Genomic DNA, 26,505 nt, shown 5'->3' on the forward strand with positions numbered 1-26,505 from the left:
TGACGAGGTGGTGTCGCTTTTAGTCAAATGAGAGATGTTTAATCATCTGACTGTGGATCCGATCTGGCCCAGGAGCTGTGTCGGGGCAATGTGCAAGGGCACTGAGGAGCTCCCACTCTCTAAATGGAGTGTTATAGGATTCACTGTGGCATATAGTGAACAAGAGGACTTTCCCTTCCATCCACCATTTGACAGTGCGAAAGGCTGGAGGGTAATTCTCCAATGCAGAGGCGCAAGCATAGTGTTCAGAAAAGTGCTCGGCAATCACATTTGCGTCAGTAAATAACTTGCCATTTATGTTAACACCAGGAACACCTGTTGGGGTCTGATACCCAAAACCTCGTTTGATCTTTGCCCAGACTTTGGAAGACTACGTATGGCATGCAACGGTTGAGACTTATCTCTCAACACTCCTGTTTCCGTCTTCTGATAAGCTGGCGAACGCAGGCATGGAACCGTTGTTTTTTTTTTTTTTTTTTTTTTTTTTTTTTGGGTAGGGTTTAAGGGCGCTCAACTGCTGAGGTCATTAGCGCCCAGTCACTGGTGTTGGAGCACATGGAATCTGCTAAAACTCAAGAGGATGGGGGGACACCAGAAGGACCCGACAAAGATGCAGATTAAATAAGTAAAGGGGTTAAATATCTTTGGTCAAGCCAGTTAAAGTTATAAAACGCAGAATACGAGCAGCTGCTCGAGCGTCATCAGCTAAAACATCCGGTAAAGTAGATGGCAGTGACAGGACAACACGAAATTGACTAAAACGGGGACACGACAATAAAACATGGCGCACCGTTAATGCCTGACCACAAGGGCACTGAGGGGCTGGGTCACCGGAGAGCAGGTAGCGGTGGCTAAACCGGCAATGCCCAATCCGCAACCTGGTCAGAAGGACCTCCTCGCGCCGAGATGGTCGGGAGGAAGTTGTCCAAGCAGTTGGGAGCGGTTTTACTGCCCGGAGCTTGTTTCCTTGGAGGGATGACCAAGCATCCCACCACAACGACACAAGCCTCTTACATACATCCCCACGAACGTCAGATGACGGGACACAATGGGAGGCTGGCCGAGGCAGGAGGACTGCAGCCTTGGCTGCAACATCCGCAGCCTCATTCCCAGGCACTCCTACATGTCCGGGAACCCACAGAAAGCTGACAGAACCGCCATTATCAGCGAAAGAATGGAGGGACTGCTGTATCCGTTGAATCAAGGGATGGACCGGATAGGGAGCCCCAAGGCTCTGAAGAGCACTGAGTGAGTCAGTGCAGAGTACATACGATGAATGGCGGTGGCGGCGGGCATACTGAACGGCCTGATGGAGAGCAAAAAGCTCGGCCGTAAAGCTGGAACATTAGTCAAGGAGCCGGTATTTAAAGGTGGCGGCCCCGACGACAAAGGCACAGCCGACACCATCATCAGTTTTGGAGCCATCGGTGTAAATAAAGGTGTGACCGGCAAGTCGAGCACGAAGTTCGACAAACCGTGAGCAATACACTGCAGCCGGAGTACCCTCCTTCGGGAGTGAGCTGAGGTCGAGATAAATACGAACCGGAGCCTGGAGCCAAGGTGGTGTCGGGCTCTCACCCTCTCTGAAGGTGGTAGGGAGGGCAAAATCCAATTGTCGAAGCAGGCGACGGAAGCGGACTCCGGGGGGCAGCAGGGCAGATACATACAACCCGTACTGACGGTCGAGAGAATCGGCGAAGAAGGACTTGTAAGAGGGGTGTTCGGGCATAGACAACAGCCGGCAGGCATACCGACACAGCAGTACGTCGCGCCGGTAGGTCAATGGTAACTCGGCAGCTTCAGCATAAAGACTCTCCACAGGACTAGTGTAGAAGGCTCCGGTCGCAAGACGTATCCCCCGATGGTGGATGGAGTTGAGCCAGCGTAAGAGGGATGGCCGAGCGGACGAGTAGACGAAGCTCCCATAATCCAGCTTCGATCGGACTATGGACCGATACAAGCGAAGCAGGACAGTGCGATCCGCTCCCCAAGATGAACCGCTAAGAACTCTGAGGACATTAAGGGAACGTGTACAACGGGCCGCCAAATAAGAGACATGTGGAGACCAACACAGTTTCCTGTCCAACGTGAGCCCTAGAAACTTAGTTGTGTCCACGAATGGGAAAACAACGGGACTGAGATGTAAGGATGGCGGAAGGAACACTTTATATCGCCAAAAGTTGATACAAACCGTCTTCTCATCATGTGCTCCAGGGAAGGGTGTCGTTTATGCCGCAGTAGAGCTTGCCGACGCTCCTTAATTGCCTCAGCGACTTCCGGTGACCACCAAGGGACTGTCTTTCCCCCAGGACACCCTAAAGAACAAGGGATCACGTTTTCCGCCACAGAAACGATCATTGTAGTTACCTGCTTAACCACCACATCGATGTTAACATGCGGGGGAAATGCAATGGTGACAAGAGAGGGGAAAGCATCCCAGTCTGCCTTGTTAAAAGCCCATCTGGGCAGGCGTCCATGGGCCTGATGCTGAGCAGTGACAGGTAGACGGGGAAGTGGTCACTGCCACACATGTCTTCATGTGCTCTCCAGTGGATAGATGGGAGAAGGCCAGGACTGCAAACCGAGACATCAATGGCCGAATGCGTGCCATGTGCCACACTGAAATGTGTGGGAGCACCTGTATTTAAGAGGCGGAGTTCAAGTTGTCACAGTATATTTTCGACATCTCTGCCTCGGCCAGTAAGCATGATGCCACCCCACATGGGGTTATGAGCATTAAAATCTCCCAAGAGCAGGAAAGGTTTAGGGAGTTGATCAATCAGTGCAACCAATGGTTCAGGGGTACTGCAGGGGTACTGCAACACCTGGAGGAAGATATACACTGCACACAGTTATTTCCTGTGTCGTCATTATCCTGACAGCCACTTCACTTCAAGAGGGCTTTGAAGGGGGTTCACTGCATACTGTTCAGGACAGACACAAACTCCACTTGACACTATAATATAGTCACTATGGTTCTTGTAATATCCCCTAAGCCGCAGAAGGCAGGGGTCTGCATTGCCGGGAACAAGGTTTCCTGGAGGGCAATGCAGAAAGCAGGTATAAAGCTTAATAGTTGCCGTAGCTCAGCCAGGTGGTGGAAAAAATTGCAAAATTCCACTGAAGGATGACGTTATCATGAGGCTGGGAAGGCATGAAGTGTGCAAGGAGACAGGTTATGCCTCAGGGTCACCTGCTGCCACCAATTTAGTATTTGTAGCCATTTCTACACTAGATGAGGCATCAGTGAGTTCCAGGCTCACAGGGGAAGCTAAGATCTCCACTGCATCCTCAAATGCAGAACTGGTAGGAAGTGGTGGTGTTGGGGCCACCGGAGGGTCATTTTTCTTAGCAGACTTCTTTGTTTGCTTGCCCTCTCACTTCTCTTTAGGGGCTTGATGGAGGACTTCTCTGGAGTGGCTTCAGGTCCGGAAGAAGACCATGAAGCTCTTTGTCCAGCAGCTTTTGGCTCCTTGAGCCACTGACGAGAGTCCGCTGTGGCATTAATGGAGACCTAGGGAGAGAGGGCCTCAAGGGACCACTTCCTCATGAGAGGAGCTGGAGGAGGCTGTTGCTTCTCCAGCAGGGGGGGGGGAGGGGGTGGGGAAGGAGACCGACATCCCCTGTATTTGGTGGGGGGGGGGGGCAGGGGGTTGCTCCGGAAGTAGGTGCTTTGGGAGCAACGGAGGGAGATTAGTCCCCTACCACCAAGGGGGCGGATGTATTCTGGTGGCCCGTGGGGCCCACTATTCGTGGCACAGAGTGAGGAATCGCTCGCACTTGGGAAGATGATGGCGACGTAGCTGCAGCATATGTCGACATCAACCGAATGGGGGTGTAATCTTTCAGATTTACGCTTAGCCTCTGTGTAAGTCAACCAGTCCAGGGTTTCGTACTCCATGGAGTACTGGGCAGTCCGGCTAGCAGGGGGAGTGGTGCTCTCCACATCTGATGCAAGTAGGAGGAGGTGCACATGGATCATCTGGGTGCAGTGGACGTTCGCAGTCTCAACACGCAACACTGGAAGTGCAGTGGGGAGAAATGTGCCCGAACTTCCAGCACTTAAAGCACCGCATAGGGGGAGGGACATATGGTTTAACGACACAGCGGTAAACCATCTCCTTGACCTTTTCAGGCAATGAATCACCCCTCAAAGGCCAAAATAAAGGCATCTGTAGCAACCCTGTTGTCTTTGGGTCAACTGTAAACGCACTGGATGAAATTAACACCCCGTCGTTCTAAATTGGCGCAGAGCTCGTCGTCAGACTGCTAGAGGGGATCACAATGGAAAATAATGCACTGGACATGTTGAGGCTTTTATGGGGAGTGACTGAAACAAGAACATCACCCAGCTTCTCACAGACGAGTAATATTCGGGATTGGGCTGGGGATGCCGTCTGAATCAAGACTGCACCATTTTGCATCTTTGACAATGCTGTCACTTCTCCAAACTTATCCTCAAGGTGTTCAACGAAGAACTGAGACTTCAAAGGTAGAAAGGAGTCCCCACCAGTTCTGCTACAGACTAAAAAGTGAGGCGAATATGGCTCTCTCTCCGTTCTGTAGCCCTACATTCCTCCCATGTTGTAACGAAGGAGGGAAACGACTTAGGGTCATGCCTGTCTGCATTGTATTCGATCTTGCCCTTCTTAGAGAGTGCTGGTGCCGTACGGTCACCAGCAAGAGAAGACTTAGTCCGCTTCATTGTGGGTCATCCGCCCTGATGCCACCCACTCCAATCAAGACCTCTTCCCACAAGTGCCACCCAGTCACAGCAAAGGCCAACTGGCATAATTTCTGTTGCCAGGAGTCCTGATGCCCCAGGAAGACAGGCTTCTACTCCTTGGCATACGTGGGGATTTTACAGCTCAGGCATCAGCAGTGCAATCCCTGTGTTGTCAGGAGGCTGCCACCCAATGGGTACATGACGACCCCACCACAACGGACTGGCTATCGTGCTGGATATTGGGTGCAAAGAAATCCAATATTGTCATGGGGGCGAAAGACGACAGGAGACAACGGAAGAAGATGACATACACCAGAAAGTGTCCTCGCCCAAATAGTTCAATTGCAGGTGGAGATGCAAAGCCATGACATGAGATTGAAGAGATCGAATCTAAGGGCACTATGGATAGCTCGTGCACCATTAAGGCATCCTTCCCCATATGGCCCGCACTTCTGTAAAATTTTGAAAGTGGCACGTCAAACCATAGATTGGGACCTGAACTCATAGGGCTCACTTTTCAGTGAGAGGCTCCTGTTAATCACCTCTTACGACAGGCAGGAATACCTCGGGCCTATTCTAACCCCCGGACCTGCAGAGGGACGCTGTCCTGTAATGCTTCATCTGCAACCAAAACATTTAAATAGTTTTGAAGTGGCAGTGGTGGGAGCCAAACACCTCTATGGCCGTTTTCTCTAGCCAGCTCATCAATGACATACTGCTGAAATCAGCTTGCCCCACCGCCACTTTCTTTTTTTCAAGCATACAATGGGGTCATGTTTTTTCTTCGCCATCAAAGCTTTATCTTTGACAAACGAATGGTATGGGGCATCATCCACAATGATGACAGACGACCTATTTCTATTTTCCAATAATTTCTCCAATGAACCTCTTAATAAAACTCTCACAATTCATCTCCTTGTAGTAGCCACGTATTCTCTAAGCCAGGAGACACTTCAATATGAAACCAGAGGAAGGCAGTAATTCTTGTGCCCTTTCCAATGGGAACTGCAGTACTTTCATGAATACTCTTGGAATGAAAGAAGACTGAGTTTAACATCCCGTCGACATTGATGTCATTAGAGATCGAGCACAAGCTGTGTGTCAAGGATGAGGAAGGAAAATGGCCATGCCCTTTTAAAGGGAACCATCCAGGCTTTTACCTGGAGCAATTTAGGTAAATCATGGAAAACCTGTATCTGAATGGCCGGACGTGGGTTTGAGACACTGTCCTTCCAAATGTAAATATATACTCATCTGACAATTACTGGATTATCCCAGTCACGTTCTGCCACATAGCGCCTTCAAATTGTGCCTGACAATGCCTTGCAGCAGTAACACTTCTTTCCATTAATTTTTTGATACCTGAACCCTAGGGCACACACAAATGTTAACAAAAGTTTTTTATTGTTAGATTTCTTTTCTCTCATAATAACCATATATATGTTGATAAACAGCGCCTCACTGAATTGTGTCCAAGTTCATTACTCACTGCTTTGTTTTCCTCTTTACCAGAGACCATAGCTTGGACGAATCTTGTTCTGTACAGTGGTTCCCCTCCATGAACTATGGACCTTGCCGTTGGTGGGGAGGCTTGCGTGCCTCAACGACACAGATAGCCGTACCGTAGGTGCAACGACAACGGAGGGGTATCTGTTGAGAGGCCAGACAAACGTGTGGTTCCTGAAGAGGGGCAGCAGCCTTTTCAGTAGTTGCAGGGGCAACAGTCTGGATGATTGACTGATCTGGTCCTGTAACACTAACCAAAACGGCCTTGCTGTTGTGGTACTGCAAACGGCTGAAAGCAAGGGAAAACTACAGCCGTAATTTTTCCCGAGGGCATGCAGCTTCACTGTATGATTAAATGATGATGGGTAAAATATTCTGGAGTTAAAATAGCCCCCCATTCGGATCTCCAGGTGGAGACTACTCAAGAGGACGTCGTTATCAGAAGAAAGAAAACTGGCGTTCTGCGGATCGGAGCTTGGAATGTCAGATCCCTTAATCGGGCAGGTAGGTTAGAAAATTTAGAAAGGGAAATGGATAGGTTGAAGTTAGATATGGTGGGAATTAGTGAAGTTCGGTGGCAGGAGGAACAAGACTTTTGGTCAGGTGAATTCAGGGTTATAAATACAAAATCAAATAGAGGTAATGCAGGAGTAGGTTTAATAACGGATTAAAAAATAGGAGTGCGGGTAAGCTACTACAAACAGCATAGTGAATGCATTATTGTGGCCAAGAGAGACATGAAGCCCATGCCTACTACAGTAGTACAAGTTTATAGGCCAACTAGCTCTGCAGATGAAGAAGAAATTGATGAAATTTATGACGAGATAAAAGAAATTATTCAGGTAGTGAAGGGAGATGAAAATTTAATAGTCATGGGTGACTGGAATTCGAGAATAGGGAAAGGGAGAGAAGAAAACAGTAGGTGAATATGAATTGGGGCTAAGAAATGAAAGAAGAAGCCGCCAGGTAGAATTTTGCACAGAGCGTAACTTAATCATAGCTAACACTTGGTTTAAGAATCATGAAAGAAGGTTGTACACATGGAAGAACCCTGGAGATACTAGAAGGATTCAGATAGATTATATAATGGTAAGACTTAGATTTAGGAACCAGGTTTTAAATTATAAGACATTTCCAGGGGCAGATGTGGACTCTGACCACAATCTGTTGGTTATGAACTGTAGATTAAAACTGAAGAAACTGCAAAAAAGTGGGAATTTAAGGAGATGGGACCTGGATAAACTGAAAGAACCAGAGGTTGTACAGAGTTTCAGGGAGAGCATAAGGGAACAATTGACAGGAATGGGGGAAAGAAATACAGTAGAAGAAGAATGGGTAGCTCTGAAGGATGAAGTAGTGAAGGCAGCAGAAGATCAAGTAGGTAAAAAGACGAGGGCTAGTAGAAATGCTGGGGTAACAGAAGAGATACTGATTTTAATTGATGAAAGGATAAAATACGAAAATTCAGTAAGTGAAGCAGGCAAAAAGGAATACAAACATCTCAAAAATGAGATCAACAGGAAGTGCAAAATGGCTAAGCAGGGATGGCTAGATGACAAATGTAAGGATGTAGAGGCTTCTCACGAGGGGTAAGGTAGATACTGCTTACAGGAAAATTAAAGAGACCTTTGGAGAAAAGAGAACCACTTGCATGAATATCAAGAGCTCAGATGGAAACCCAGTTCTAAGCAAAAAAGGGAAAGCAGAAAGGTGGAAGGAGTATATAGAGGGACTATAGAAGGGCAATGTTGTTGAGGACAATATTATGGAAATGGAAGAGGATGTAGATGAAGATGAAATGGGAGGTATGATACTGCATGAAAAGTTTGACAGAGCACTGAAAGACCTAAGTCAAATCAAGGCCCCGGGAGTAGTCAACATTCCATTAGAACTACTGACAGCCTTGGGAGAGCCAGTCCTAACAAAACTCTACCATCTGGTGAGCAAGATGTATGAGACAGGCGAAATACCCTCAGACTTCTAGAAGAATATAATAATTCCAATCCCAAAGAAAGCAGGTGTTGACAGATGTGAAAATTACCGAACTATCAGTTTAATAAGCCACAGCTGCAAAATACTAACACGAATTATTTACAGACGAATGGAAAAACTCATAGAAGCCGACCTTGGTGTTGGAACACGTGAGGCAATACTGACCTTACGACTTATCTTAGAAGAAAGATAAAGGAAAGGCAAACCTACATTTCTTGCATTTGTAGACTTAGAGAAAGCTTTTGACAATGTTGAGTGGAATACTCTCTTTCAAATTCTGAAGGTGGCAGGGGTAAAATACAGGGAGCGAAAGGCTATTTACAATTTGTACAGAAACCAGATGGCAGTTATAAGAGTCGAGGGACATGAAAGGGAAGCAGTGATTGGGAAGGGGGTGAGACAGGGTTGTAGCCTCTCCCCAATGCTATTCAATCTGTATACTGAGCAAGCAGTAAAGGAAACAAAAGAAAAGTTCGGAGTAGGTATTAAACTCCATGGAGAAGAAATAAAAACTTTCAGGTTTGCCGATGACATTGTAATTCTGTCAGAGACAGCAAAGGACTTAGAAGAGCAGTTGAATGGAATGGATAGTGTCTTGAAAGGAGGGTGTAAGATGAACATCAACAAAAGCAAAACAAGGATAATGGAATGTAGTCGAATTAAGTCGGGTGATGCTGAGGGAATTAGATTAGGAAATGAAACACTTAAAATAGTAAAGGGATTTTGCTATTTAGGGAGCAAAATAACTGATGATGGTCAAAGTAGAGAGGATATAAGCCGGCCAGAGTGGCCGTGCGGTTCTAGGCGCTACAGCCTGGAACAGAGCGACCGCTACGGTCGCAGGTTAGAATCCTGCCTCGGGCATGGATGTGTGTGATGTCCTTAGGTTAGTTAGGTTTAGTTAGTTCTAAGTTCCAGGTGACTAATTACCTCGGGTGTTGAGTCGCATAGTGCTCAGAGCCATTTGAACCAGAGAGGATATAAAATGTAGGCTGGCAATGACAAGGAAAGCATTTCTGAAGAGGAGAAATTTGTTATTGATTTAAGTGTCAGGAAGTCGTTTCTGAAAGTATTTGTATGGAGAGTCGCAATGTATGGAAGTGAAACATGGACAATAAATTGTTTAGACAAGAAGAGAATAGAAGCTTTCGAAATGTGGTGCTACAGAAGAATACTGAAGATTAGATGGGTAGATCACGTAACTAATGAGGAAGTATTGAATAGAATTGGGGAGATGGTGGTGGTTAGTGTTTAACGTCCCGTCGACAACGAGGTCATTAGAGACGGAGCGCAAGCTCGGGTTAGGGAAGGATTGGGAAGGAAATCGGCCGTGCCCTTTCAAAGGAACCATCCCGGCATTTGCCTGAAACGATTTAGGGAAATCACGGAAAACCTAAATCAGGATGGCTGGAGACGGAGTTGAACCGTCATCCTCCCGAATGCAATTGGGGAGGAGTTTGTGGCACAACTTGACTAGAAGAAGGGATCCGTTGGTAGGACATGTTCTGAGGCATCAAGGGATCACCAATTTAGTACTGGAGGGCAGCGTGGAGGGTAAAAATCATAGAGGGAGACCAAGAGATAAATACACTAAACAGATTCAGAAGGATGTAGGCTACAGTAGGTACTGGGAGATGAAGAAGCTTGCACAGGATAGAGTAGCATGGAGAGCTGCATCAAACCAGTCTCAGGACTGAAGACCACAACAACAACAACAGTTTTCTGCGTAAATTTTCACAAGTACTTTGGCAAACCAAGAAAACATCTGCAATTCTCTGAAATGCCCTTGTTGAAGGGCACCATTGTCTCCCTTCTCCTCGAAATTTTCTCATGCCAAGCACACACACTCCTGTGTCTGAACTTGCAAAACACGAGAATTTAACTAAACATTCTGTTCAGCAACCACAATTTTCAGTGTGCTTCAGATATCCTGTTGCATAAAATACACATACTGGAAGGAGAAACAAACCACACAATAAAAACAGATCACAAAAGTTATGTTACTAGCCACAAATGTCGTCTGCAAGTGAGTGGCCAAACTACCCAGTGTAGCAAAGTGATCTGATAATCGTGAGCTAAATAGATCAAGCGCATTCTCCAACCGGTTATTGCTATGGTAGCAGCCCTGCAAACAGTCAGATGTTAATCACTTTGTTATTCTGACCCAAGAATAGATATCAATTTCCATTTCACTAAATGTTATTTGATCTTCTGTGCAAATAAAACTAACCAATACCACATAAAAACTTTAAGGATTTTTTACTGCTGCAACTTTGTAGACTACTATTATGGAGTTCAAACCATCTCTCTCTCTCTCTCTCTCTCTCTCTCTCTCTCTCTCTCTCTCTCTATCACAACTGCTTACAGTCCACGTTGTAAAAAAAACTCCTTCACTCTCTTTTGCAAAGAAACATTGGAGAAAACAGAGGAGAGAACTTAAGAACTGATGTGATTTATTCTTGATTAGTATTACAATGTTTGAGATCCTCAATTCAGCCTGAGGTTGAAGGAATCCAGAAAAATGAAGCTAGTGCTGTAACCAAAACAGTGTGATCTGGTTTTATGCAACTAACTTTAACTATAATCTGTGCTAACACGTGTGGATCCAACAGCTTATTATATCACTACATCAAGATTATTTTATTTGCGAAGAAAGAATATTCTGCTCATATTATTTAACATTACAAACCATTACGTAACTTTTTTAAATTTTATTTCACATTGAAAACTGGCTGAATTTAGCTTCGTTCTGTAGAGTAATGGCACACAGCATGAGTCAGAAAAGCATCAACAGTCATTATCGGACAATCCTAATTCCTAAAGATTCCACAAGGCAGCAATTTACACTGCAAATGGAAGCTAAATGTTACAATAACTTTCACTGGTATATGCTACTGCTAAAGGAACTAGTTATTGAAAATTTTAAGGGTTGGAAAATAGCTCATTTTCATAGCATAAAATTAAGCCTTCAAAAATTAACATCAATGGTACTGTGATAGCAGTTTCCAGAAAATTAAATTCGTTATATCACTTTTCAACAAAGATAATAGGGGACACTGCTAAAAATCATCAAAGAATATGAGTGAGTATACTGATGTGTGGCAAGGCATGCACATAGAAAACAAAAACATAAATTATAAATATATGCCAGGATGGAAATGACATACCTAAATGTGGGTGGTACAGGCACTTCAGAGTCAACATCTGAGCGCCAGCTAGGAAAAAGAGCTGGGTGGTTTTCATTATCTGTGTTGCTCTGGACCCGTGGAATTGTTATTCTCTTGCTTTTAGGGGGTTTACCCATTTGGCTTTGAGCAGCATCCTGTGGCATGTTCCCTCTTCGTTGTGATGCCAATCAATTTTTATTTCACTGGAATGAAAAATATATTCTCTGGTTATTGGTATCGTAAATTAAGTACTGGGCATATTACAAATATGTAGTCCAATGATATTATTTTTGAGCATCCACAAATAAGTTATAAAGAGACAAAAAGCAAAATTAACACTTTTAACTTGTATTCTGCAATTGTTACCTATATTTCTCTCACTATTATCATTTTCAGTCCAGAAAAGTTTCTGATATTTACAAAAGAAACTATAAGAATTGCACTAAGATAAACACACACAATCACTACTTGTACAAGAATGGAAAAAAATAGTTTTTAAAACATAAGATCACCACACAGAACATGTTAAACAAATAATAAGCAGTTTGTAAGTAAAACATTAAATCCATTATAATCAGACAGTCTGAAGTACTTCAATTATCTTCACTCTTATTACAAATCTGCAAATCAGCTGATGCTTCATTTTTTTTTTACAAATTTCATCATATTCTAAGTCTTTATTTAATACTTTCCAGCAAGAGTTAAGAACTCCAGTATTACATCTTTAGGTCATTAATCTCCATTTGTAGGATGTCATTTTTTTTTAATTTGATATCCAAGCAGAATATACTTTTGGAAATTTTTCATATAACAGAAACCAAAATTGGACTTCCCAAACCCAAGTTATGAATCATTCACTACAGAGGACACTGTGGTTTAAAGGTCTAACTCTTCTGCTTTCAGAATGTGTTCCTAAACTTATTGTGAGATCTGTTTTTAAAGGAATTGAACATTTAAATGATACTCTTGTAAAAACAGTTACGAAAATGTATCAGGAAAAGCTTTATGAAGATGAAAAGATTCTGGAAACACTGTTTTTTCATGTAAAATTTACTTTTGTATGAAACTGTAGAAAGTAGTTGTAACTGTTGCTATACAAAGAGGGAGCTCACATTTTGCACACTGCATGTGCGTTTTAGCTTTACACTCATGAGTTTTGCTAGTATATGCCAACTTCTGCTGATCCAAGCACGGAACGTGGTTCACAAAACCATACCCGATACTCTCTATTGGTGCAGTTAGTTTTTACACTTTGCAGGCACATATACCAGGGTAGATTCATTTGAAAGTCTGCCTCTCTTATTTGCAGTCCATTTCCATACCATAAACCACGATTCTATAAAATATTGATGACAATTGTTTAGATCCAAAGTTTCCTTTTCAGGAAGCCCAAGATGTTTTGCCTCATGCACATACTCCAGCCATAAATTGGTTACAGCCATATCAGTGGCCTGAGTAAACATGTGCTGTGTCCACTTTCATGCTCAAATAAATGTTCTGTAAATTGAAATCAAAAACCATACCTGTCAATACCACTCACGGCAATTTCATAGTTTCAATAACAGCAGGTCTTGAAACATCAATGTACGTTTATTATTCTTTTCCAAACCTCTACAGGTATCCTTGGTTCCAAATGCCTTGTAAGTTTCAACTCACCACTGACCTGTTGTCAAAGCACTTCGAGGATTGCAGCACTGTCATTGCTGATAACTGCCTGCATAAATTCTTGTGGTTCATTTTCCTTTGTGTTTGCATTAGTATAGCAAAATCAAGCTTTTATTTACACATTAAGTTCCTTATGACCAAATTGAGGAGCAAATTTCCAAGGTCAGAACACATGAGTACATGAAAGTACAACATAGAAGTAATAACAGATAAAAATAAATGTTCATGAACCCGAGAAAAGTCAGTCCATGAGGTTAAGTAAATGCAATCAACAAAACAATAAGAATCAGCTTAATTTTTGAAGGAACTCCTCGACAGAATAGGAGTGACCCATGAGGAAACTCTTCAGTTTCGATTTGAAAGTGCGTGGATTACTGCTAAGATTTTTGAATTCAAGTGGTAGCTTACTGAAAATGGATGCAGCAGTATACTGCACACCTTTTTGCACAAGAGTTAAGGAAGTCCGATCCAAATGCAGGTTTGATTTCTGCTGAGTATTAACTGAGTGAAAGCTGCTTATTCTTGGGAATAAGCTAATATTGTTAACAAGAAATGACAGTAAGGAATATACAGGGTGGTCCAAAAGTCCGGAAACACCCTCATAAAATTCAAATGGAGTAGCAAACGAGGAAACAGAGTCCCTACACACAAGGAACGGGAAAACTTTATAGGTTATGCCACCAACATGGAAGCCATTTTGAAAGCCGCCATCTTGGATTCCACTCCAAAATTTCAAATGGGAATGTGATCATGTGACATATCAAATAGGTAGAGAATTTCACAAGAAAAACAATGCCATTGTTATTTTAAACATAGCTTTATTCATTCTCGGGTTACAGCCAATTACTTGCGGCAGCAGTGGGACGCTCGGCAGCGTGAGTATTACGTACTGAGAAGTCATAAAATGGAGTCTGAAATGGTGCAAAGTGACTATTCCATGCCTGATATGTTACATGTGTTTAACTGTTAGGTATCGTTTACTCATGCTAACGTTTTAATCATTGTTTCCTTATTTACAGGTTACAAAATGTCCTTAACACATGAAGAACGCATTGAAATCAACTTGATGTCAGGAGAAAGAAGCACACGGGTGATTGCTGAGGATTTCAACAGTCGTCACCCAACCAGACAGCCCATCACTCTCAGCGCAGTTGCCAAGCTTTTGGCCAAATTGCGAGCAACAGATTCTGTCAGAGATAAACCTAAGGCTGGAAGACAAAAATCCGCCATCGATGAAGCAACAACAGTGAGCGTGTTGGCATCGTTTAGCAAGAGTCCGCAACGGAATACTCGTCGCCTGTCACAAGAATGTGGGGTTAGCTGTGTCTCCATACTGCGAATTTTATCGCAGCACAAATGGCACCCGTACAAAATTCAGCTGCTCCAACAACTGAACGAGGAAGACGCAGACTGTCGGGTAAAGTTCGCAGAAACGGTGACACAGCAGCTGCAAATAAACCCACGTTTCCCCTATCAGGTGCAGCTCAGTGATGAAGCCAATTTCTTGATCAATGGTGAAGTGAACAAGCAGAATCACAGATACTGGTCCGACACTAATCCACACTGGATTTATGCTTCCAAAACGGTCGACTCACAAAAAGTGATGGTCTGGTGTGGTGTGTGGGGTACGAAAGTCGTTGGACCGTTTTTTATTGATGGTACGTTAACAGCCAAGAGTTATCTGAGGTTATTGAATGAAGAAGCGTTTCCCTCGTTGTTAATGGAGGAGGGGTCATTTCTGGAATTCTTCCAGCATGATAGAGCCGCACCACATTATGGACAAAATGTGCGAGCATACCTGGATGTGCAGTTCCCTCAAAAGTGGATTGGTCGTAGGGGTGCCGTGGAGTGGCCACCACGTTCATCAGATTTGACTCCTTTGGATTTTTATCTTTGGGGTCATCTCAAAGCACTGGTTTATTCTGTGAAAATACAGGATTTGCATCATCTAAAGCAGCGCATTGTTGATGCGTGTGGTCAAATTCAGACAGATGTGTTGGTCAAAGTTCATCAGGACTGGGTTCAGAGGATAGCATTAACAATCCAACATAATGAACAACATACCGAGCCATTCCTATGACTGTTGGTGGTCTCTTGGGACTGTGTAACATTGACGTAATGTCTCTTTGGCCACAACACATGCTGCTGAGCATCCAAACACTGCCACATGTAACTGGGTATAACCCAAGAATGAATAAAGCTATGTTTAAAATAACAACGGCATTGTTTTTCTGGTGAAATTCTCTATCTGTCTGATGACCACATCCCCATTTGAAATTTTGGAGTTGAATCCAACACGGTAGCTTTCAAAATGGCCGCCACGTTGGTGGCATAGCCTATAAAGTTTCCCCTTTCCCGTTCCTCGTGCATAGGGACTCTGTTTCCTTGTTTGCTACTCCATTTGGATTTTATCAGGTTGTTTCCGGACTTTTGGACCACCCTGTATAATATATATGTCAAAATACCCAGACTCATGAACAAGAGGTTCATGAACTTACACCATTTATTGCCCGAACTGCTCGTTTCTGAGCCAAAAATATCCTTTTAGAATGGGAAGAGTTACACCAAAATATAATTACAAACAACATAAGCAGATGAAAATAAGCAAAGTAGACTCATTTTCATGTTGAACAATCACTCACTTCTGATACCGTTCAAATAGTAAAAATGGCAGTATTAAGCCTTTGAACAAGATCCTGAATGTCAGCTTTCCATGACAGCTTACTATCTATCTGACCACCTAGAAATTTGACTTATTCAGTTTCACTAATCATATGCCCGGAAATTAAAACATCAGGTTTTGTTGAATTGTGTGTTATAAACAGTAAAAACTGAATCTTACTGTGATTTAACATTAGTTTATTTTCTACAAGCCATGAACATGGTCATGTACTGCACTATTTGAAACCAAGCCATTGTTGCACACAACATCCTTTACTACCAAGCTACAGTCATCAGCAAAAAGAAATATTTTAGAGTTACCCGTAATACTGGGGGGCATATATCATTTACATAAATAAGGAACAGAAGTGGCCCCAACACTGATCCCTGGGGCACTCCCCACTTGACAGGACCCCACTCAGACCCCACATCACAGCAGTTAACACTGTGAATAATGACCTTTTGCCAACTTTTGCTGAAGTAAGAGGTGAACCAATTCTGAGCTACTCCCCATATTCTGTAATGGTCCAACTTCTGGAGAAATATTTTGTGATCAACACAATCAAATGCCTTAGTTAAATCAAAAAAATATGACAAGCATTTGAAATCTTTTGTTTAGCCCATCCAGTACCTCACAGAGAAAAGAGAATTAGCATTTTCAGTTGTTAAATGACTTCTAAAGCCAAACTGTACATTTGATAGCAAATTGTGTGATATAAAATGATCAATTATCCTCACATACATGGCGTTTTCAATAACTTTTGCAGACACTAATGGCATAGAAATAGGTCTAAAATTATCTACATTATCCCTTCCTCCCTTTTTATAAAGTGACTTTACTACTGAGTACTTTAATTCGCTCAGGGAACTGACCATTCCTAAAGGAAAAATTACAAATATGGCTAAATACAGGGCTAACATGTGCAGCACAGTACTTTAATATTCTGACAGTCATCATCATCATCATCATCATCATCATCATCATCATCATCATCATCTAAATCTTCCTCCTTGAGATAATCCATTTTTTGGTAAAGTTCATAATTTCTGTCAGCCACTGAAGAAAAATTATACTCAAGTTTTTCAATATCGATATAACACTATTTTCCACAATTTCTAAAATCTCTTCCACAATGTGTTTTTCTTTACAATGCCTGATCACTGTTGAAATAATTCCAAGTAGCTACTAACAACAAACAATTGTAAAAATGAGAGCAAACATTTAGAAGTAGCACATAAGCAAAACCAAAGACACTTTATCCATCTTCACTGACAATTTTTTGAAACTTTGCCATGGCAACTGTAATTCTGCTAACTTATGATTGTAGCTGGAAACCTGTTTCAACAGCGGAAAAAAAAAAAATCACAACTTTGCTGAACATTTACAAAAAGCGTATACAATTATAAAAACTAAGTAATCACACTCAGCTACAATCTTTGTACAGCCAAGATTCTGAGCATGCCATGGAAGCTCAAACATCAATCAGTAGATGGCACACAGAGAATGTCCACTACAAAGAATCCTATGCTTAGTGTCTTACACAGTTTTTAGAGGGCGTATATAGACTGAAAATACAATCCTCCCCTACAGTGGACAAATACACTGAAAGGTTTAAGAACAAAAATTTTTGCATGATATATTACGCCCAATTAATTTTGCTCCTCAAATATTTTCACAATAAAACTGAACTCACTGTCTACCGGAACACAATCTCTATGAAACAGAAGAGCCAACCACAACTTATTTCAAGAAAAATGTCAATACCACCAATAGACATGTGAAAAAACATACTCCTGTATCCTGCCTTATGAAACTAATAGTTCCTTCCTCAGGGAGAAAGAAAGTATAGGCAAATGATGAAGGCAGAACATAATACCTCAGTATTATCTTATATACAGGGAGACAATTATTGAACTATATGAAATTCACATTTCGCGATCAAGAAGTCTCTTCACCCTCAACGGATGACTGTGTGGAGTGCAATGTCCAGTCACAGGACAATCGGTGTGATATTTCTTGATGGCACAGTGACTACTCAATGATATGTCTGTTTTGGAAGATCATTTCATCACCATTATCCAAAGTGACCCCGATTTCCACAAAATGTGGTCCATGCAACACAGAGATTGACCCCTTAGAAGCAGGAGAGTGATGTCCTGGAGAAGCACTTTGGGGACCGCATTCTGGCTCTGGGGTAACCAGAGGCTGCTGGCATGGGCCTCGATTGGCCACCATATCCTCCAGATCTGAACACACGCAACTCATTTTTATAGGGTTATATTAAATACAAGGTGTACAGCAATAACCCCAAAACCATTGCTTAGCTGAAAACAGCCATTCAGGGGGTCATCGACAGCACTGATGTTCCAACACTTCAGCGAGTCATGCAGAATTTTGCTATTCATCTGCACCACATCATTGCCAATAATGGCAGGTATATCGAACATGTCATAACCTAAATCCGAATATCTGTAGTGACGTTTACATGTTGACTGAAGTGTGTGCACACCATAGTTTGTAAATAATTTACTTTTCCTTAAATATAGTTCAATAATTGTCACCCTGTATCTCACTATTAACTATCTTGCTACAGGTATGTGTTTCTTACTGAAGTGCTGCGTATATTTTAAATATTGATAATGTACCTCCACTTTCTAATACCCATCAAATAAATGTAATTCACTGAAGTGTCTGATACTGCTTTGTCAACTCTCATCAGAACTGTCACCTGATACTGCTTTGTCAACTCTCATCAGAACCGTCACCTAACAATCCAAACCAGACCTTGGGCCATCACAGATCAGCGTGTCACCGCATCTACAGTCTTATAATCAGATTTGTTGTCTTCCCTACCTAACACCTGAACTGTAACATCTTAACCTAAATTACGCCTCAGACTGCACTACCGATCAGTGTGCACCATAACCTACATTCCAAATACTTGTAACACCATCTGTTGTGAGCCTTCCCAAGACTGTCATGTGCCGTGAAACACAAAGGGCAATGGTGTGACACCTAAAACAAAGAAGGGATTGACTAAATTTAATATGTAGATATGCAATAAATCAGATTACAAATTCCGGACCCTCTGACAATGAATGACACCCTCCCCCCGTTACATTCACATATTTACGTATCAGTTTTATATCAAGATACTTAAAAAAAATATCAGCCACAAATTAACCCTTTATAGAAATTTCAGTGAGAGTAGGAGCTTTATGATGACAATTCCAGAAATATTGAGGAACCGAAATCTGGAAATGGATTTTGGCTGCCATCATTCTGAGAGTAGGCCTGCTGTTCCAACGGTTGAGACTGCAAGAGTTTGGAACCCTTGGAGCAAAATGGAAGTTTCTATGCCCCAGCAGGCAAGTTCCAACTGTTCACCCTAGCACAGTTGGTAACAATGCCATTTGTTGAGGCTTACCTGAGTGTGGCCTAGTCAGACCGGAAAGGGTCCATTCTGTATGAGGTCCATGACCAACTGGCACTGCAGCCTTGTCACTGTCCACGACTGCATCTTGCTATGCACATTGAATGCCACAGATTAGTAATAGTCACTGTTTATTACTTTGAACAGAACATACCAATGCAGTTCCATTTCATTTCACTCTTAATTTCATTCACTTAGTTATAGTTAAAATACAACTGCAGGCCAATGGCACCAGCCGTGCAGTAAGATTCACCGAAGTCCTCCCTTTTGCCATCTAGATCTGCTTCTTTTCACTAACGTGACCAGGGTTTACGAGGGCTGTGCCAGACAGCTAGTACTTGGAGGTACACACTAATCCAGATGCAAAATAAATACTGTTAGTGTTCTGTCTTTTTCTGTTTGTGCATGTATGACTTCAGTCAAACACAACATTGTTGTTATGTAACACTACAAAGTCAACAACCAGTATCGGTAACTTCAGCTGACTTAACAAGTGGAAATCTAAAATACCTTAGATATGGAGCAAATATAGTTGTGACATTTTGTAAAACTGATGTTAGTACACTGACCATATCAGATTTCATTATATATAAACCATCCACTTTTACCCAATGCTTATTCCTATGTACGAAGTTTTAATTTGCAATTTCATTCATTATAAATGAAGATTCTCTTTCATCTCTGTTGATATACAAATTTATTTATTTCATTTAATGTAATGTTAACAAACCACACACCCTTCCATGCACCTCAATTACGCAGCTAACTGAACAGTAGTGGCAAGTACATCAGAGGGATATCTGGAGAGGCCAGACTAATGTGTTTCCTGAAAATAGGTGTCAATATTTACAGTAGTTCCAGGGGCAACAAGATATATGATTAATCTGGCCTTTGAAGATTAGTCATCATGGTCTTGCTGTGTTGATACTGCAGCACAACTGAAACCAAGGGAGAGAAACGGACATTATTTTCCCTTCGGACATGCAGCTCTATAGTATGCAAAGCTGCATGAAAACAGTCTTTGGCTTGAAGACAGCAGAAGCAGCAGCAGCAACAACAAAATTTGTGTAGAGTTGAAACCTGTCAAGCACTAGATAATGCTAAATGCCAGTGTGTTGAGTGAACTAAACTGAAAACTTACCAGGGAGAGGAATTTTAAGGTTTGGGGGTTCTGGCTACAGTGAGCTCATTAGTGAAAGAGCACAAGTTCGTTATGTGGGTTGGGTTCTCTGCTGAAGATGGGGAATGTCAACAGCAGCAGAGGCAGATCTGTGTGAGCATACAACACTTCTCTATTGCTTCTTTACTATTTTATACAGCTTGGATTCCACCATGAAACTGGTGAGAAGTGGATGTGGACAGGCACAAGAATGAACACAAAAAGTCTTATTATTCCATCCTGCTAGTACAATCAGTCAAGCATCAGTGGGTGGTGTTGGCCAGCATAGCAGGAGGTCACGGTGATGCCCGGAAATTGACTCTGAACTGCTGATTGGACTCATGATGATGATGATGATGATGATGATGATGATAAATCCTACAGAGGTGATGGCTGAAGCAGTTTTAGCTCCCTTGGCTATGCACAGGACAGGTCCCTCTTTCACAGTCCAATGGTGGCAAAGTTACGATAATGGCGGAGCAAACACTGACTGCACATTGCCTACTGTCCAGCCAGCCGAACACACTGACAAGCTGGTATGGCTACGATTAAATTCAACTCCCCAGCACAGACAGTTGCGGAAGATGTGACATTTTGGGGCCTTCGGAAATATCAAGAAAAGGGCAAAGGCTGGGGTGTGGCATAATCAGCACAGGACATCGATGATGCATAAGTCAGTCAAGACGGAGTGGCTCCTCAAAGACTGGTCCCAGGGCACTGACACCTGGAATGCTTTCACAGAAACTTGGCTGCCACTGAGGGGTGTTGCTCAAGCATGGGCGATAGCCACCTATGGCCAATGTATGTGGCTTGTGACCTCACTACAGCACTCGTGGTCTGATGACATAGGTGCTGATCACACAGATCAATGACCAGCATCTGCTGACTGGTTGTGCCCTCTTTGCAGTCCTGGGTTACGACTTCTGCTCCAAGTTCTCGTATTGTTTTACCCATTACAGTGGGGAATTGGAGGGGTAGCAAATAAGTCATCCCTGTATTGGCTTAAGTCAATTACAGAAAACCACAGAAAATCTAAATCTGGAAGGCCAAACAAGAACTTGGTCACAACTTGTCACAAATATCAGTGCTTTAGCCATCAAATATACCTAATACTATCTCCACAGACATTGCTTGCTCATCAGAGGAAATTATTCAGCCTATCACTTGTTTACTTTACTACAAGTGTGATGTAAATTGCAATTCTACATACTCTGTACAGGCGAGTCAGTGACAAGAGAGCCCAAGGTATTACATCAACCTTCACCCTCACCAAAAAGTCAAATATGCCACTGAAACTAATAAATCACAAGACATAATTGCAGTGCATTACTTACCTTCAGGAGGCAAAATGTGTAGTACTGCTGATGCACATATAAAAACAGAAGTGATATCACAGTCATAGCTTTTGGAACTATTAGTTCCTTCCTTGGGAAGGCTAACGTCCTCAATACAGACAGAGATTCTGATGAGTAGGAAAGACAATCCTCAAATGGGTAGGTAAAACAATCCTATGATCTTCAAGTACAATATTAATGGTATGCTGCTCAACACAGTCATGTCGATTATATACCTGTGCAGAACATCGTCGAGCAATATGAAATGGAGAAAGCACGGAGCACGGGAGGATGATACTAGGGGAAACAATGATTGACTTTGATTTATTAGGAGTGTTGTAGGAAAGTGTAGCTCATCTACAAAGAAGACCACCTATAGAACATTTGTGTGACCCATTCTTGAGCATTGTTTGAATGAATGGCGGCCCCATCACATGGGATTAAAGGAAGACATTGATACCAAAACACTGCGTTGCTAGATTTGTTAACATTGCATTTCATCAACAAGAAAGTGTTATGGAGATGCTATGTGTGCTGAAATGGGACTTCTTGGGGGGAAAATTATGCTCTTTCTGAAAAAACACCGTTGAGAAGATTTGGAGAACAGGCATTTGTCACTGACTGCAGAATAGCTGACTGCCGCTAATATATATTTCATGTAAAGACCATGAAGACAAGGTAAGAGAAATTAGGGCACATACACATACATATAGACAGTTGTGTTTCCATCACTGCATTTGTGAGTGGAAAAGGAAAGGAAATGACCAGTAGTGGAACGTGGCACCATCCACAATACACCATAACATAGCTTGCGGAGTACATATGCAGATGTAGATATGTTTGGGTAGGTATCTGAAAGAGCTGCCCTTCCTTTTTAACCTTCCCCATCCCATCACTCTTCTCAAGCAAAGTACTAAAGTACTGATACGAGGGTCATTCAATAATTAGAGAGACAAATTGTCTGAGGAAAAAACTGTTGGTAGGGCAAGTTTAGTACTTTTATGACAAAGTTGACATCTCTCGAATGAGCCCTGATCAACTGATGTATCAACATTGTTTTGTTTATAACTTCAAAAATACATTTCAAGATGGCAAGCCATTGAAACATCTACATTAGTAGAACAATATTCTGTTATTCGTTTTTTTACTTACTGAAGGTGAGAAACAAGTGAATATATACTATAGAATTTCTAAAGTTTATGGTGAAGGTTGTATGGATCATGCAAATTTTTCCAATTGCGTAGAGCATTTCAAAAATGGTCACAACTCCTCAGTGACTGGCAAACGCCGTTCTGGCTGACCAGTTGCCGTTTCAACTCCCTCACTTGAAAGTCGAATTGATGACATTATTCGTGCCGACTGCTGTGTGACTGAGGAAATGATAGTTGATAAGGTTCAAGTTAGTACTGGTATAATTTACAACATTATCTGTAACAAGCTGAAGTACCGCAAAATATATGCAAGATGGGTAACAAAGGAGTTGACACGACTACACAAGGAAACAAGATTGAGAGTGAGCACAGAGCTAAAGGAATGTTATAAAAGAGAAGGTGAGCACTTTCTCAACAAAATTTTAACTTGTAATGAAACTTGTGTTCGCTATTATGAGCCAGAACCAAAAACACAAAGCATAGAGTGGAAGCACACCAGATCACCTGTCAAAAAAAAAATTCAAAATCCTAGCATCAGCAGGAAAAGTCATGTTGACAGTGTTTTTGGATGCTGAAGGTCCAGTTTTTTGTGATTATCTCGAAGAGCAGTGCACAATGAACAGCCAATGCTATTCAGATTTGCTTTTAAACAAGGTGAAGCCAACCATGAGACACACACAGAGAGAGAGAGAGAGAGAGAGAGAGAGAGAGAGAGAGAGAGAGAGAGAGACGTGGATCTCTGAGGAGAGGTGGGATCCTTCAGCAAGACAATGCACGTCCTCACATTGCTCAACTAACCTGTGAAACCATCAACAAAATGGGCTGGGAAGCACTGCCTCATCCTCCTTACAGTCCTCATTTAGAACCTAGTGATTTCTATTTGTTTGGTGCACTGAAGGAGGCAATATGTGGGAAGAGGTTCCAGGACAACAAGGATGTGAAAATGTTTATGAGAAATTGGTTCAAACATAAAGATAAAGAGTTCTTTGCAGCAAGAATAAAAAACTTGTAGCCTGTTGGAACAAGTGCATAAATGTTCAAGGGGATTATGTTGAAAAGAGAAAAAGTATTGTTTTGTAAAAATAAATGTCTTTCTCCAGACCAATTTGTCTCTTTAATTATTGTATGACTCGTAGTTTAGGAAGCTTTGCTATGCACCACTTATGTGCTTGTGTACTGGATATACCGAACATTTTGGCTCCTCTCCAGCAAATCTGTCTCAAAATTTATTAGTTTTCCTGATTTAGTTGTACTTTAAAAGAATCACATGCCATTAAAAGCGACATTTAAATGTTGACCAGATCAGCCAAGCAGCAGTTAAGAGCATGGGGTTCAGTTACCTGCAGACTGTTACCCATCTGTTGCGTACAGCCAGGGCTTAATGTCATATTTTGCTCCTCTTAGTAGCTGGGAGAGGTGGTCTTGTTCATGAAGTTCAAAAGTGACTCAGAATAAGTGGAAAAATTGAACCACAGGTTTCAGCAACTTAATGCTTTCTTACATCAGTAGTTCCAAATCCTCCCGAGACCACCCCATCCCAACCTCTTCTCAAAGTTAAGCATCTGACAAACAGTTCAGTTTAAGAGAGTTAATATTATGGTTTTTCAACCAACTGTATTCTATACAGTAAACATTCAAAGGAATAAGTGCACTTATTTCCTATTAAATAAAAACATAGTAAGTCATTGATACAGTTATTACTGCTTACTTATAACAATCTAGTACAGGGTTTTGAATGATATAAAATAGTCTTCCATTAGAAACTTTCGGCAGTGACTATTCAGAAGGTAAGAAGGTAAGAATATAAGAAAGTGAGTATGCTACTACTAACAATATAATGAACGCATCATCATACCTGAGATAAACATGAAGCCAACACCCACCACAGTCTAGAAGTTTACATGCCAACTAGCTCTCCAGATGGAGAGACTGAAACAAAGAACAATGAGATAAAGAAAATTATTTGGACAGTTGAAGAAGACAAAGTTTAATTGTTGTGGGTTGCTGCAATTCAATAGTTGGAAAAGCAAGAGAGACACTGAAGAGCCAAAGAAAGTGGTACACTAATATCATATAGGGTCCCTGTAAGCACACAGAAGTGCTGCAATACGACACTGCGTGGACTTGACTAATGTCCGAAGTAGTGCTGGAGGAAATTGACACCATGAATCCTGCAAGGCTGTCCATAAATCTGTACAAGGACGAAGGGGCAGGGATCTCTTCTGAACAGCATGCTGCAAGGCATCCCAGATACACTCAATAATGTTCAAGTCTGGGGAGTTTGGTGGCCAGCAAAAGTGTTTAACTTGGAAGACTGTTCTGGAGCCACTCTGTAGCAATTCTGGACTGTGGGCCGTCGTATTGTCCTGCTGGAATTGACGAAGTCCTGGAACGCACAATGAACACGAATGGATGCAGGGGATCAGACAGGATGCTTATGTACATATGTGTCATATCTAGACATATCAAGGGTCCCATATCACTGCAACTGCACACGCCCCACACCATTACAGAGCCCCCACCAGCTTGAATGGTCCCCTGCTGACATGCAGGGTACATGAGGTTGTCTCCATACCCGTACACATCCATCCGCTCAATACAATTTGAAATCAGACTCAACCGACCAGGCAACATGTTTCCAGTCATCAACAGTCCATTGTTGGTGTTGATGGGCCCAGGCCACGTGTAAAGCTTTGTGTCATGCAGTCAATCAAGGGTACATGAGAGGGGCTTCGGCTCCAAAAGCATATATCAATGATTATTCGTCGAATAGGTTGCACGCTGAGACTTGTTGATGGGCCAGCATTGAAATCCACAGCAATATGCAGATGGGTTGCACTTCTGTCACTTCTGTCTGTCTTCAGTTGTCATTGGTCCCGTTCTTGCACGATCTTTTTTCAACAGATGTTTTACCGGATTTCTGATATTCACATCACACTCATGAAATGGTCATATGGGAAGAGCCCCACTTCATCGCTACCTCGGAGAAGCTGTGTCCCATCGCTCATGCGTTTATTATAACACCACATTCAAACTCACCCACACCATAATCTGCCATTGTAGCAGCAGCAATCGATCTAACTGTGCCAGACAATATCTTACACAGGCAATACAGACCACAATGCCATTTTCTGCCTGTCTACATATATCTGTATTTGAATACGGAAGTCTATACCGGTGTCTTTGGCGCTTCGGTGTATTTTGCAAACAGCGTAATTTAATCACTGCTATTTCTAGGGACAGATTCGGACTAAGGCCATAATTTATTGGTTATGAACTGCAGATTAAAACTGGAGGGATGAAACAAAAGTAGGAACTCAAGGAAATTGGACCCGAATACACTGAAAGAACCAGACACTGTTGAGAGTTTCAGCAGGAGCATCAGATAATGTTGGACTGAAGTAGGGAAAAGGAACAAAAGAGGAGACAAATGCGTAGCGTTGTTAAGGACTACACTCCAGTAACGTTAGAGGTGCCATGGTCCTTGCTTGGTTTCCAGAATGGAACTAATATTGCCTCCTTCCAAGTCGTGGACTACTGTCAAACAAACCAGATCTGATGAAACAAGAGGGGAGCTGTCCTTTCACTTCAGGGCACAAATGACGAAGCATGGTACAATGGATCTCATCAAGGCTGGGAGCAGTGTCTCTGGCTGCAGACCGATTATTCCAGTTCCCACATGGAGAACGGAATGTTGTAGACTTCCTCAT

At 42.3% G+C, this 26,505-nt stretch overlaps 1 protein-coding gene across 6 annotated transcripts in view; it reads right to left on the minus strand.

Annotated features, from left to right (window-relative positions):
• The window catches only part of LOC126482392 (WD repeat-containing protein 37), a 130,965-nt gene that overhangs the window by 95,773 nt on the left and 8,687 nt on the right, over nt 1-26,505 (minus strand). For 3 of the 6 annotated variants that reach the window (XM_050106506.1, XM_050106501.1, XM_050106505.1), the window contains exon 2: nt 11,392-11,594. In XM_050106506.1, the coding sequence (XP_049962463.1) occupies nt 11,392-11,555 (164 nt within the window). In that variant the 5' untranslated portion in view covers nt 11,556-11,594. Of the gene's footprint in view, nt 1-11,391; nt 11,595-19,888; nt 20,090-24,135; nt 24,358-24,650; nt 24,725-26,505 lie in introns of all 6 variants that reach the window. The other 3 variants (XM_050106503.1, XM_050106502.1, XM_050106504.1) reach the window with 3 other exon arrangements.

Source organism: Schistocerca serialis, chromosome 5 (genome assembly GCF_023864345.2).
Source record: "Schistocerca serialis cubense isolate TAMUIC-IGC-003099 chromosome 5, iqSchSeri2.2, whole genome shotgun sequence".
NCBI lineage: Eukaryota > Metazoa > Arthropoda > Insecta > Orthoptera > Acrididae > Schistocerca > Schistocerca serialis.